The sequence below is a fragment of the Panthera uncia genome, chromosome C2, assembly GCF_023721935.1.
Source record: "Panthera uncia isolate 11264 chromosome C2, Puncia_PCG_1.0, whole genome shotgun sequence".
NCBI lineage: Eukaryota > Metazoa > Chordata > Mammalia > Carnivora > Felidae > Panthera > Panthera uncia.
In genome coordinates, this window is record NC_064810.1 from 129,540,643 (window position 1) to 129,555,037 (window position 14,395).

The window sequence follows — 14,395 nt, forward strand, 5'->3', positions numbered from 1 at the left end:
TAAAAGAATATACCAAAACATAAAATTAAACCTAACAAAATAAAACATACAAAAACAAAATGAAATTGGAAAAGACTAGAAAAGTGATTCCCTCCACCTGCTTCTCCCTCAGAGTCACTAAGCCACCAGCCGTCTATTATAATTCTCTCCTGTACCTCCTACGAAGATAAGGAATCTGAAATTCAGAGTGTTTCGATGACTTTCTAGGGTCACACAGCTCACTTGTGGTAAAGCTGGGACTAGCACCAATTCACTGATCTTTGTACTTCTAGAATCCAAGAGGCACAAATGCTGTTAGTACTTCTAAGATGTCCATTAGCTTCCCTTTATTCCTTCAGTGATGAAGGGGCAGCATCCCTCAAGGCCCCAATGGGATGTCATACCCCCTTATCAATGCAGAAGCGAATGTCGCCCTGTAAGGAGAGCAAGAAGGCCTGATGTGTCACAAGGAGGCACCCTGCACATGAGGTGTCTTAGACTGCACGTTGGTAGACAAAGCCCAACAGAAGCTCCTGGAAAGGTGATCGTGATAATACCCTCACCCAACCCTAACGCTCTGCATTATCGTGCTAGGGACACAGGAACCGGCTGTCTATGAATTTGGTTCAACTAGTTCTGACTGGAGGTAGGGATACTAGGACAGGAGGCGGGGAAGAATCTGGGCCAGGACCCACTGGCACAGTGCCCCTTCATCTTCCCTGCTGGCTTCATCCACCCAGCCTGAGGTGGGAGACCCGGGACATCCGTCCTGTGTCCCCAGCTCCTGGAAAGTCTCTGGAGACCTCTGAAAATAAATGTCCTTCGCTCTTCTTATCCAAGGTGTGGTCCATGGACCGGCAGCACTAGCATCGCTGTGAGCTTATTAAAAATGCAGAAGGTCAGGCCTCAACCGAGACCGACTGAGTCAGAATCTACATTTTAACATGATCCCTGGGAGACAGATGTGCACGTTAAAATTCAAGAAGCACTGTTATATGCCACTGGATTCCAGACTCTGTATTCCTGGATACAGAATAACAATAACTATGCCTTAAGTTTGTACAACACTGGGCTTTCAAAGCCCCTCCGCACCCACATTCGAATGTAGGCTTCACAAATAAGGAAGAGACTGTGATCCTCATTTGGGTAAATGAGAAAATCAAAAGGTTAAGCAGAAACCTGAGGCCTCTCAGCCACCAAGTGAGCCACCAAGCCAGCACCAGGCTTGGCACGGTGTCAGGGCAATGATAGCTCAGGCACGCCTCAGCAAGGTGAAGGGTGCAATGGGTGCCTGCTCTCCCAGATGCCAGGTTCTGGTAAGTTCCCCTCCCCACCCCACCCGGAGCGTCCCCAGTGCTTACTTTTTAGGAGGTTCAGGAAGGCCCGGGTGAACCCCTGGGCATAGGCTACTTCTGGGCCTGAGACGCCCTCCAGGCGCAGCAGGTGCTGCTCAGAGGGGAGGCTGGCCACGTCAGTCAGCTCCGCCAGCTCGTGGGCCCCTACGCCGGGGCCCAAGGCCAGCACAAACACAGTGATGCCCTTGCACTTGGCCTCCAGGGACAGAGTCCTTAGCTTCTCCCGGTCCCAGGCGCTGGTCTCGCTGGCCACGATGGGGAAGAGGACCCGAACCCGCCTGGGCAGAGGGGCTGCCAGGAGCACCTTCTCCACAGTCCATTCCAGGGCGTGGCCCAGGGCGGGAGCTCCCCGTAGAGGGCCACCGGCGGCCTCTCGGAGGTACCTCTGCATCTGCAGCCGGTGGCCGTAGGAGGTGAGGTGGAAGCCCTCCAGCACAGGGGGTTGCCCCGCACCTGGCCAGAAGCCTGGAGTTGTGTGCATCACCAGGGCCACGCGCGACCCATGGGGGGATGTGCTCGGCTGTGCGGCCACCTCCAGATCGCCGAGCATGGCGTCCACTAGACTCAGGGCGGCACGGTACACGTCAGCCCCAACGCCATAGGAGCTGTCCACCACGAATGCCACGTCCATGTCTACTGCCAGGGGTCCCGGCACGCTCGCCGTGCACTCTGGGGCTGGTCTGCACTTGTCTGGGGAGGAAGCGCCAAGAGAGGCTGGGGTTACCAGGCATCCCTTTCTTTTCCATGCAAACACATTTCCAGCCTCTCAGTAAGAATAGTTGCTGCTGAGATCTACCAGCATTGTGTTAACAAGGCAAGATGATGGGCCCTGTAAGTAAACGTGCCCATTTTTCAGAAGAAAGGATTCAGAAGATCTGATCCCACACTTAGAAGTTTTTTAACCACTAGGCCACAGCATTCTAATCTCTAGGTTCACAGACACCTGCCTGGTTCAGTCCTGGCTCTCTTGGATGAATTATCCAGCCATTTTCCTGCCTGTTTTCCTTATTTGTCAGATGGAGATAACGATAATAATAACAGTACCTACCTTATGAGGTTGTTTGTGAAGTTTAAATTAAAAAAAAAAATGAGTTAATAGATGTAAGTGCTCAGAACAATGCCTGGTGTATGTAAGAGTTCAAGCTCAATAAATACCAGCTAGGTTTAAGCTTCTACAGGAGAAGGAACTGAGGCTCCCAGAGGCCATGTGTCAAACGATTTGATGGGTGTTAAAGCAGCCCATCAGCTGTAACATATTCTACAAATGGCGGTTACTGTATTTGACTCGACCGAGTTCTCAGAGCCAAATGTCCCATGGCAGTGTTTGGTCTAAGTGTGGATCAGGTAGAGGGAAAAATTAAATCTCCTTTCAATTTCACCTCACTCTGGCCCCAGATACTATGGGTGTGGATGAGAGCCCTTCACACTTGGGCATGCATGGGCTTTAGTACAAATTTCTCTCTGGCACAGATTAACATGGGGTGCAGCTACAGTGATGAAACCTGGAGACCCAGAGACACTGGATGGCTTGCCAATATCCCACCAGTGGTCAATGGAAGTTCCAGGCTTAAAGCCCAGGACTCTTTTAATTTAATTTAATTTAATTTAATTTAATTTAATTTAATTAAGTATTTTTTAGAGAGGGAGGAGGGGCAGAGGACGAGGGGGAGAGAAAACCCTAAGCGGGGCTCCATCTCACGACCATGAGATCATGACCTGAGCCAAAATCAAGAGTCAGAAGCTTAACCAACTCAGTCACCCATGTTCTCCTAGAACCCCGGACCCTTGTGTCTAGCTTCAGAGGTCTGCCTTATACACTAAGGGGTCACTAAGTAAGGAACACAAGCCCAGCCATCTACAGGAGCCTGGCAGCACAGGTAAGAGCAGATCAGGGATAAGACAGTAGGGATGAAAGGGACTATGGGGCACTCACAGATGCCTGCCCCATCAACAGAGGTCAGGCACAACTCGGTTTGGGCTGACTGTGGCCACAAGGGAATGCGGTGTGTGTGTGATTCTCAAGATAATTCCTAAGAAGAAGTGATTCCCAGATTCTAAGACTCTGCACATATCAAGCAAATACACATCTGCAGAGCAGACCTGGCCTGCGGCCACCAGTTAATTCATCCCATTCTAAAAACATCAGTCCTATCAGAAATACTATCTGGGCTTACCATAACACAGAGTGCAGCGGGCCATGTGCTCCACATCCTGTGGACTCTCGGTCTCCCACACGAACACGTGAAATCTGTTGGATCCATCCACCTAATCCAAACACATACACAAGGTTATCATTAGCTGAGTTCGATTTCCAGCCATGCTGTTCATGCTTTTCCCAATTCCGATGAGAAAGACATTAATATGATATTTTTAGAGAACATGTATAATTATATGCATAATTAGAATTTGGTATTATCTATTACAGTCATTTATTGCCATTTAATTCTCCAGTTCTAAACTGGATATGAGACTATCATTGCTGCGGGTACGTGCAGGTCTTTTGACTCCCAATGTGTGTAAAACTCAGTCAATGTCATGTCGTGTTGGAATGAAGATCAGGGAGTTGAAGGTTCGGTCATTTATAAATTCCATACATCTGGAGCTGCCCACAGTATGCAAGATGCAGTGTGGTGGGAGTTACAAACACGAACAGGCAGACCCTTCATGGTGGTGGTGGCCATATAGGTAACACAGCATTAAAATACAAAGAGGTAGATACCATAAGGGAGGACTTTCTAGCATATTCCTGGTGTTTAGGGCTGGTACATGCCCAAGCCAGAAGCCAAGAGTGAGGAGCCCTCAGGGAAGGCTTTGGGGGAAGGCAAATATGTTTATCTCTTTCCTTCAACCTTTCCAATTATAACTAATTTAATAACTGATATCAAAGCTTAAAAGCAAACTATTAATAAATCAAAGTAGTGATAATGATAATAATAATAATAATAATAATAAATCATCCAGCAAAGTCCATGTGACAACTGGTTATCAACAAACCATTCCCTCTTCTTCTTAAGGCCACAACTAGACTACATTTCCCATGCTACCTTGTAGCTATTTAAAAAAAAATTTTTTAATTAAAAATTTTTTTTGAATTTAAATTGAAGTTAGTTAACATATAGTATAATAATGATTTCAGGAATAGAATTTAGTGATTCATCACTTACATAAAACACCCAGTGCTCATCCCAACAAGCACCCTCCTTACTGCCCATCACCCGTTTAGCCCATTCCCTACCTACCTCTCCTCCAGCAACCCTGTTTATTCTCTGTATTGAAGAGTTTCTTATGGTTTGTCTCCCTCTCTGTTTATCTCTTATTTTTGCTTCCCTTCCCCTGTGATCATCTGTTTTGTTTCTTAAATTCTATATGAGTGAAATCATATCATATTTGTCTTTCTCTGACTTATTTTGCTTAGTTAGCATAATACTCTCTAGTTCTATGCACATTGTTGCAAATGGCAAGATTTCATTCTTTTTGATCACAGAATAATATTCCATTGTGTGTGTGTGTGTGTGTGTGTATACACACACCGCATCTTCTTTACCCATTCATCAGTCAATGGACATTTGGGCTCTTACCTATGATTCAGATGTTATTCCTTTTTAACGAGTCACTGAGTTCTCTAAATCTTGTGTCGTGATTTTTTTCCCTTTCTTTCCCTCTTTTTTTCCTGCTTCATCATTCTCCATAATCTTATCTTCCATATGCTGATTTGCACTCTGCTTTGTCCATCCCTGCCATCAGGGCATCTATTCAAGGTTGCATCTCAGTTATAGCCTTTTTAATTTCGGCCTGACTAGAATTTATTTCTTGTATCTTTGCAGAAAGGGATTCTCTGGTGTCTTCTATGCTGTTTTCAACCCCAGCTAGTATTCTTATAATCCTGGCTTTAAATTCTAGTTCAGAAATTCTACTTATATCTGTGTTGATTAAATCTCTGGCCATCATTTCTTCCTGTTCTTTCTTTTGGGGTGACTGCCTTCATCTTGTCATTTTGGAGGAAGAAAAAATTAACCAAAAAAATTAAATTAAAAAATCAGAAACAAAACAAAAATATCAATTAAGAAAGCTAGATCCTAGGTATGTTTCAGCCTGCTGGTTGAAAGAAGCTTGATAGAGACAAAAGGGAAAGGAAAGAGAAAGAAAAATAAAGGAAATTTTTAAAAATTAAAAAAATATATATGTAGTAAAATAAAGGAAATAAAATAGAATAAATTTTTTTAAATTGAAAATAAAATAAATCAAACAAAAAATAATTTGTTCTTTCTGTATCCAAGAAAGAGAAAGAAAACAATTTAAGCAAAAACAGAAGGAAAGAAACTGAATAAACAAACCAGTAAACAGAATGAAATTCAAATGTAGTTACATCCAGTTTCCCCTAGAACTGAAACTGTAAACCACTCTATAGTCCATACACTAAGCAGGTGGAGGGATTTGTGCTGGTCTTCTGGGGGATGTGCCTGGGGGGCTCAGTTGGGTGGGGTTTGGTGTAATGGCTCCATTCTCCACTAGGAGGCACTGCTTAGCTTACTGAGGTGGGTTCGTGTGCATGCACACATGGGCGTACAGTAGATGTGAAAATGGCTTCACCCAGCTCCCTAGCCTCTGGTGCTGGAACTTCACACTCCCATGGACCCGCTGTCAAGCATCCCTCCCCTATCTCAGATGGGGTTATGTTTCAAAACCCCACACTTCAGAAACCCCTGAAGTTTGGACCCACACCAACTCTCTGGGGGAGGGTCTCAATGGCCGAGTGCCACCTTGCCCCAGAAAGTGTTCATGCAATTGCATAGTGGCAGAGATTCAGAGATTATGGCAAATCATAACACACAGGCAGTGCCAGGTTTCATTGTACTCTGTCATCTTTGTCCCAATACCAGCAAACGTGGCTGCTCTCTGGGGTCCATTAGGACCTTTGCCTGTGAGGAGGCTGTATGGTCTCCACCAGATGCACTCCAAGCAGGAGAACCACTTCTCCTCTTGTGGCACACGGGCCCCTCAGACCCCACTGCCTGCTCCTGGGGATTTGCCCTGCTTCCTCAACCAAACACTACCAGGCACTGAGCTTCAAACCTTCAGGCTCTGCTCTCCACTGTTTATATACTGGTGCTATTGAAACTCTCTCTTTCTCTCCATCAATGGTTTTGGGGAACAGATTTCTTGTTTAGTCACCTGCAAGTGTTTTCATTCTTTTTCTCTCTCCAGTTACTTTTGAGGGGAGTGTTTTTCTTGCACGATCCCAACGTGCCACACTCTCCCCCTTTCTCTTTCTCTCTCTGTCCTCTCTGTCTACAAAAACAGCTCCCTACTCTCTGTGGCTTTTCTCTCCCAATTCACCTCTCCACACCATGTACCTGCCAAGTTCTATGGCTCAAGTTATGCAGATTGTTGTGTTAATCCTCAGATCAATTTCATAGGTGTTCAAAATGGTTTGGTGATGATCTAACTGCATTTCAGGGATGAGAAAATCTCAGGGTCTTCATGCTGCTCTGCCATCTTAACTCCTCCCCACCTTTCCTCGTAATTAATTGGACCATGACTAGGGTCTAGCCAATGTCTAGCAAGCAGATGGATGCCATTTCTAGTGCATGCATATCTGCCAGTCAAATGTAGATGGTCCAGAAAAAGGTTCTGAGGACCTTGGGTATGGTGAGGACATTCATAGGAGCCCAGGTGCTGAAATGGGTCCATAGCACAAAACACTCCTGTCCTCCAATGCACATCAAAGGAATTGCATTATGCCAAAGGATGGCATAAATATTACTTTATTATGATAAGCCACTGAGACTTGGGCATGAATGGTTCCACAGTTAATCTTCTCTGACAGATGCAGATTATTTCCAGGACTTCCAACTCGTGATAAAATTAGGAATACTTTCAGATTATTTCTCTCCAGATGTGAGGTGATTGTTAGGTTAGTCATATCCATCCCATTGTCTGCTCTCTGCCAAACCATGAAGGACAGTGGCCCACTGAGGAGAATCTCCTCCTCCTTCATCCCTGTGGCCAGGACCAAGCAGGCTCTGGACCCTCCTCTGGAATCAAGGACCTAAGGTCTAGGGCTAACATCATGTTACTTTGGAAAATAATTTTCTGTAACATGTACTCCTTATAGAACTCTTCACTCTGTTTGTTTGGGACTGCAACGTATCCCAAACTTTATCTCTCAGAGTGAGCTTACTTGAAAGAAAATCCCATGTGGAGAAAGAAATATAAAGAGTTGGACTTTTGTTCGTGCTAATGTAACACAAAAAAAAACCTATGGAAACTTTACTAAGACTCTTGAGAAGAAAGGCAAAATGCATCTTCTCTTCTTCCTCACATGGTTATACCTTTTGCTGAATTAGAAATTCACATTAACCAAGATCAATTAAACAGCTACTACATAAAAGCCTTAACAAGCCATGTGGCGATACAAAACTGACATAATCACACCTTCAAAGAGCTTAAAACCTAACAAGAAGGAGAGAAAAACAATTTTCAAGAAAGAAGGAGATCTATTGATATGTTTTAGGAATGTTCATTTCAAGAGCAAGGGATAGAGGGAGTCTGATGCAGATAGCGACATCTAGCACTTTAGGGAGAATGAGTAGGATACTTACTTAGCAAAGAAGCAGGCGAAAGTATTACGGTGTGGAGGAACACCATGTATGAAGGCCCAGAGTAGACAGTGGTTGCCTATAGAATTCTCCCCAGTGTTCCCACTCCCCAGAGATTAGAGAACACCCACCTCCAATGTGCAGCTACACAGCACATGTGAAACCCTGGAACCCCCTCCCCTGACAGATGGAAGAAGCTGACATGAAGGAAAAGTGCAGAGTTGCCAAAAGTCAACATTCTGATTTACTCCAAATGGTCATCAGATCTGAATACTGACCAAACCAGATAAATCATCAGGAATTAAAGAGAAGAGTGTAGGCACAGATATGACACATTGATGGCTTTACTGGAATCCACAAGAGACAATGTGAAATGCTTCTGAAAGCAGGACCCATAGCAATGTTCCAGAAGCTGTGAGAGGTTCAAAATCATCCCAGGAGTATCAATTTTATGCAAAGAGTTGTGGGGAAATGCTAAGTTAGTGTATATTATTTTTAAACCACAGGAAACCTAGGTGAAGTGTATTACAAAATGCAGGATTTGTGTGGAATTTTAAGATACTATGAAAAACTTCAAAGAAATTCAAACATCTCCCCAAGTTTGACCCATGGGAAGGGTCCTCTGCCATAGTTGGCTGTGTGACCTTGGACAAGCCTCTGGCCTCTAATTCCTCAGCAACAGAGTTTAGGATCTGAATGGATGCCATGGGATTTCTTTCTGTTTCAATACAGCCTGGTCTTCAGTTACAGTCTTCTGTATTTGCCTCATGTTCAGGACACTGTGTTACCTTTTCAACTCTGAGCAACTCAGAAGATATAACTATTCCATCTCTTGTACGCTTCTTGGAAAATTACCAAATTCAACTGAATTGGAATAGTTACAAACTTACATCTTTTTAAAAACTTTTCTTAGGGAGAATAATTTTATGGTCACGCTTAAAATTTTTACTGTTCTTAAAATAAAATTGTGGGAACAAGTACACAAAATCCAATGCAAGTCCACAGGGAAATATGATTCAGTATAGATCCATCTGTATGTAGTTGTTATCAATGAAAAATTAATTACTTTGAATTTGGACTTGCCAGCATGGTCCTTGTCATTGATTAGATGAATGAGACAATTCCTGGGAAAGCTTAAGCAGAGAAACAGTATAGGAGGGAATCCAGTAGAAAGAGAGGAGAAAATTGGCTCTATGATCCTTACTACAAACTCCCATCAGCACCAGAGTAGGAAATTTCAAATATAGAATACCTTAAACACCAAGTGATCTGCTTGGTGGGCGAAGCTTTACAGTGGTTTAAATTGACATGTTTGGTGATTCTCTCAACCAGCCTGCTGAATGCCTGGCTGTGGTCTGTTGGGATTAGTTGTGTACAAAAGACAGGAGTGTATGGAGGAGAGAAGACATGGCACATGGGTTTGTATTAATGTCCTCTTTTGTTTCACAGACAGATATTTTTGTTAAAGGATCCAGACAACCTTCAAACCCTAGCTCCAATGTTAAAGAAGTATCCATGAGCCCTGAGCTGGAGAGATCCACAGGGTTTGATTCAATGTTTCAGCTGCTGTACTAAGCTGCCAGGGTCATGGGACAATGTTTGTTTCTAGAACTAAATTGGGGGAGGCTCTTGGCTTGGACAGATGGGAGTAGAAGAGAAGGAACCAAGGGCTGGGAAGGAGGATTTGCTTTGGATGGATGGGGAGCTAACTTGACCCTAAGGAGGGAGAGCTGGAAACCATCTGGCTTCCAGTTGAGGCAAGGACTTGGGGAACAAGAAGGGGAAACTAGACAAATTAGGGAAGGAGACAGAAATAGAAAAAGAGAATCATCATGTAACCTGTGACAGACTCCAGGAGGTTGAGTCCAGCCCCAACTCCTCGCAGTCGGCATGGTCCCATCCCACCCCAAGACTGCTATGAAACAGCTGCCTTCTTCTGGACTCCCTAGGGGTTGGCATTAGATAGAATGGGGTGTCAGGTGGCAGAGTGGGACTTGGGAACCTGACAGATTGGAGTGCAAATTCCAGGATTATGCAGTTTAGAACATGTTGCTTTCCATCTTTTTTTAAAAGTTTATTTTTGAGAGACAGAGATAGAGCATGAGTGGGGGAGGGGCAGAGATAGAGGGAGACAAGCATCCGAAGCAGGCTCCAGACTCTGATCTGTCAGCACAGAGCCTGACGTGGGGCTCGAACTCACAAACCATGAGATCATGACCTGAGCCAAAGTCGGACACTTAACCAACTGAGCCACCCAGGCGCCCCAGGAACAAGTCACTTTACCATTGACCTTCCCTTACCTCATCTGGGAAATGTAGATTATCATTATTAACTTGTGTGATAGTTATGAAGATTAGGCCAACACTCCTCAAATTTAAATGCCCATGCAAACCATCTGCGGATCTTGTTAAAAATGCAGAACCTGATTAATTAGATCGGGTAGAGTCTGAGATTTGGCATTTCTCATGGACCTGGGTAATGCTCATGCTGCCAGTCCCGGGGCCACATTCTGAGAAGTGAGGGGTGAAGGTGACAAGGCATGAAAACCATATAGCACGTGGTTGGAACGTCATAGGTGCTTACTTAATGGAAGCTGTCTAATTTAATAAATAGTTACTGGGCATAGAGGCACTCTTAAGGTCCTTGAAGCGATGGTAATAATAACAGCTATACACTGAGTATATAAATAGAAAGTGTCAGTTTTTGTGCCTGTAGACACTATCTCCTAGAACTCTTAGAACAAATCTGTGAGTTTATTCCCATTTTACAGGTGAATAAGTGAGGCTCCAGTGCCAAGAAAACATGTCTAGATAACATAAGGAACAAAAACATAGTGTGAAGCCTAATTGCCTAATTTCTTCCCTTGGTTGCTGATCCTGGCTGTATGGGAGTAACAATCTAATGGAAAATAACAACCCACATGGCCTCGGCAGCAGGTCATCCATGACCTCTGCAAGAGCCTCTTTGAACAACCCAACACTTTCTTCAAAAAAGAATGTCCTCCTCTGGCACAAAAACAGATACTCAGATCAATGAAACAGAATACAAAACCCAGAAATGGACCCAAAAACATATGGGCAACTAATCTTTGACAAAGGAGGAAAGACTATCCAATGGAATAAAGACAGTCTCTTCAGCAAGTGGTGCTGGGAAAACTGGACAGCGACATGCAGAAGAATGAACCTGGATCACTTTCTTACACCATACACAAAAATAAACTCAAAATGTATGAAAGACCTAAATGAAGACAGGAAGCCATCAAAATCCTAGAGGAGAAAGCAGGCAAAAATCTCTTTGATCTTGGCCGCAGCAACTTCTTACTCAACACGTCTCCGCAGGCAAGGGAAACAAAAGCAAAAATGAACTACTGGGACCTCATCAAAATAAAAAGCTTCTGCACAGTGAAGGAAACAATCAGCAAAACTAAAAGGCAACCGACAGAATGGGAGAAGATATTTGCAAATGACATATCAGATAAATGGTTAGTATCCAAAATCTATAAAGCACTCCAAGGAAGACATCCAGATGGCCAAATGACACATGAAAAAATGCTCCACATCACTCATCATCAGGGAAATACAAATCAAAACCACAATGAGATATCACCTCACACCTGTCAGAATGGCTAACATTAACAACTCAAGCAACAACAGATGTCGGTGAGGATACAGAGAAAGAGGACCTCTTCTGCATTGTTGATGGTAATGCAAGCTGGTGCAGCCACTCTGGAAAACAGTATGGAGGTTCCTCAAAAAACTAAAACTAGAACTACCCCACGACCCAGCAATTGCACTACTAGGCATTTATCCAAGGGATATAGGTGTGCTGTTTCAAAGGGACACGTGCACCCCCATGGTTATAGCAGCACTATCAACAATAGCCGAAGTATGGAAAGAGCCCAAATGTCCATCGATGGATGAATGGATAAAGAAGATGTGGTATATATATATACAATGGAGTATTACTCGGCAATCAAAAAGAATGAAATCTTGCCATTTGAAACTACGTGGATGGAACTGGAGGGTATTATGCTAAGGGAAATGAGTCAGTCAGAGAAAGACAAAAATCATATGACTTCACTCATATGAGGACTTTATGAGAGAAAACAGATGAACATAAGGGAAGGGAAACAAAAATAATATAAAAACAGGGAGGGGGACAAAACAGAAGAGACTCCTAAATATGGAGAACAAACTGAGGGTTGCTGGAAGGGTTGTGGGAGGAGGGATGGGCTAAATGGGTAAGGGGCATTAAGGAATCTACTCCTGAAATCATTGTTTCACTATATGCTAATTTGGATGTAAATTTTAAAAAATTAAAAATAAAATAAAATAAAATAAAAGAATGTCCTCCTCTAACTTTTCTGAGTCCTGAAATTAAACAAAAATTTAAAGTGACCCCCCCCAAATTTTTTGGCTCTCCTCTTAATGTTTTCATCTTCTAAAGCTGATTTCTTTTGTCTCCATGATAGCCAGCATTCCATTCTTTGGATTTGGATTTTTTTTTTAAAGCAATACATAGAAATAAAAATAGAACCAGTTCATAGATTTATCTCATAGTGTTGTTGTAAAGATAAAATGAATTAATACATGGAAGAACTTAGAACTTCTAAACTCTCTTCCTATTTTTCACTTTTGAACTCAAAATCTTATTGCTGTTGGGAATTCTACACCTTGAGCAAGTTATTTAACTTCTCGGTGTGTCAGTCTCATCATCTGAAAAATAGGCTATGATAATAGTTATCTCACTGAGTTGTTTAAGGATTAAAAGACATAAGTGACTTAGCACAGTGCTTGAGTCAATAAACGTGAGCTATTATCCTAGGTAATGTTTCAAAGGAACATGTACTAGACTTTTCATAAAGAAACATGAAATTTGAAACCTGGCACTGAAATTGCATTTTCCCTGCAATCCTCTGCTTTTTAACTTTAAAAATAGGGCATATATTCTGAGACATGGGCAACTGGACAGCTCTTAACAAATGGGATTAGGGAAAAAGAAAGGTATGGGGACCTGAGCTTGTCTTGTCCCTGAAACACAGCTAGATCAGCATCAAACCATTTTGAACACCTAGAAAATTGGTCTGAGGATTAACACACCAATCTGCATAATTTGAGCAATAGATCTTGGCAGGTATGCAGTGTGTAGAGGTGAATTGGGGGAGAGAAAAGCCATGGTGCCGTGGAAGGTAGGGAGCAATTTTCATGGAGAGAGGACAGAGAAAGAAAGAGAAAGGGGTATAGAGTGCAGTGCATTGGATCCTACAAGAAAAGCACTCCCCCTGAAAGTAGCTGGAGAGAAAGTGAGAGAGAAAGAGTGAAAATACAGAGGACTGGACAAGAAAACTGTTCCCCAAAGCCACTGATGGGGAAAAAGGAGAGGGTTTCAATACTGCCAACTTTCTATAAACAGTGAAGGACAGAGTCTGAAGGTTTGCAGCTCAATGCCTGGTGGTGCTCCAGCAGAAATGCAGGGTGAATCCCTAAGAGCAGACAGTTTAGTCTGAGGGGCCCATATGCCCCACAGAGAAGCAGTTCCTTTGGCTAGAGTGTATTTGGTAGAGACAATATGACCACGCCATGGGTAAAAGTCCTGGCAGACCCCAGAGAGCTGCCACATTTACTCATATTGGAACAAAGACACCAGAGTGCAGCAAACACTGGTGCCAGCTATATGTTGTGATTTACCATAAACTCTGAGCCTCTGCCACTGAGTGATCACATGAGCATTTTCCAGGACAAGGTGGCACCTGGCCATTACTCAGCAAGACCCTCCCTGAGGACCAGCACAGGTCCAAGCCACAGGAGTCGCTAAAGCGTGGAGTTTTGAAACATAGCCCTGTGTGAGACAAAACTCTGGATGGAGGCACCACCTGGCAGGTAGACAGCTTGGACAAAGATAGGGTAAAGGCAGAGAGTTGAGGACAGCCTGAGACAAAGGAGGAGTGACTGATCATGCATCCGTGAGGGTGCAAAATTCCTGCACTGGAGATTAGAGAGTAGGGTGAAGCCATTTTCACCTCTAGCATGCTCTCACTGATCAACCCCAGTGAGCTAAGCAGTGCCATCAAGTGGTGAACAGACCCATTTACAACAAGCCCTGCCAACCTGTACAACCTAGTGGCATATCTCCACTAGGGCAAGTCAGCCTGAGAATTAGAGCAGCAGGACCCTCCCCAAGAAGACCAGCACAATCCCTTCCACTCTGCAAAGTTCTAGTTCTAAGGGAAACTTGATATAGCTTCAATTGGATTTCATTTTGTTTGCTTGTTTGTTCATTTTCCTTGCTTCTTTTTCTGCTTATGTTGTTTTTTCTCTTTATTTTGTTTCTTTTTCTTTCTTGGAAACAGCACATTTTTTATTCTATTTTATTATTTTAAAAAAATCTTTTTTTTTTTCATTTTTTAGCTTTTTTTTCCTTTTGTCTTTTCTATCAAGCTTCTCTCAAAAAGTAGACCAAAAC

At 43.3% G+C, this 14,395-nt stretch overlaps 1 protein-coding gene across 1 annotated transcript in view; it reads right to left on the minus strand.

Moving 5' to 3' along the window:
* The window catches only part of LOC125921328 (collagen alpha-4(VI) chain-like), a 101,738-nt gene that overhangs the window by 8,831 nt on the left and 78,512 nt on the right, over window positions 1-14,395 (minus strand). The window contains exons 32-33 of the mRNA XM_049628822.1: window positions 3,509-3,599; window positions 1,341-2,024 (exon numbers count right to left, since the gene is read on the minus strand). Coding sequence (XP_049484779.1) covers window positions 1,341-2,024; window positions 3,509-3,599 — 775 coding nt within the window. The remainder of the gene's footprint in view (window positions 1-1,340; window positions 2,025-3,508; window positions 3,600-14,395) is intronic.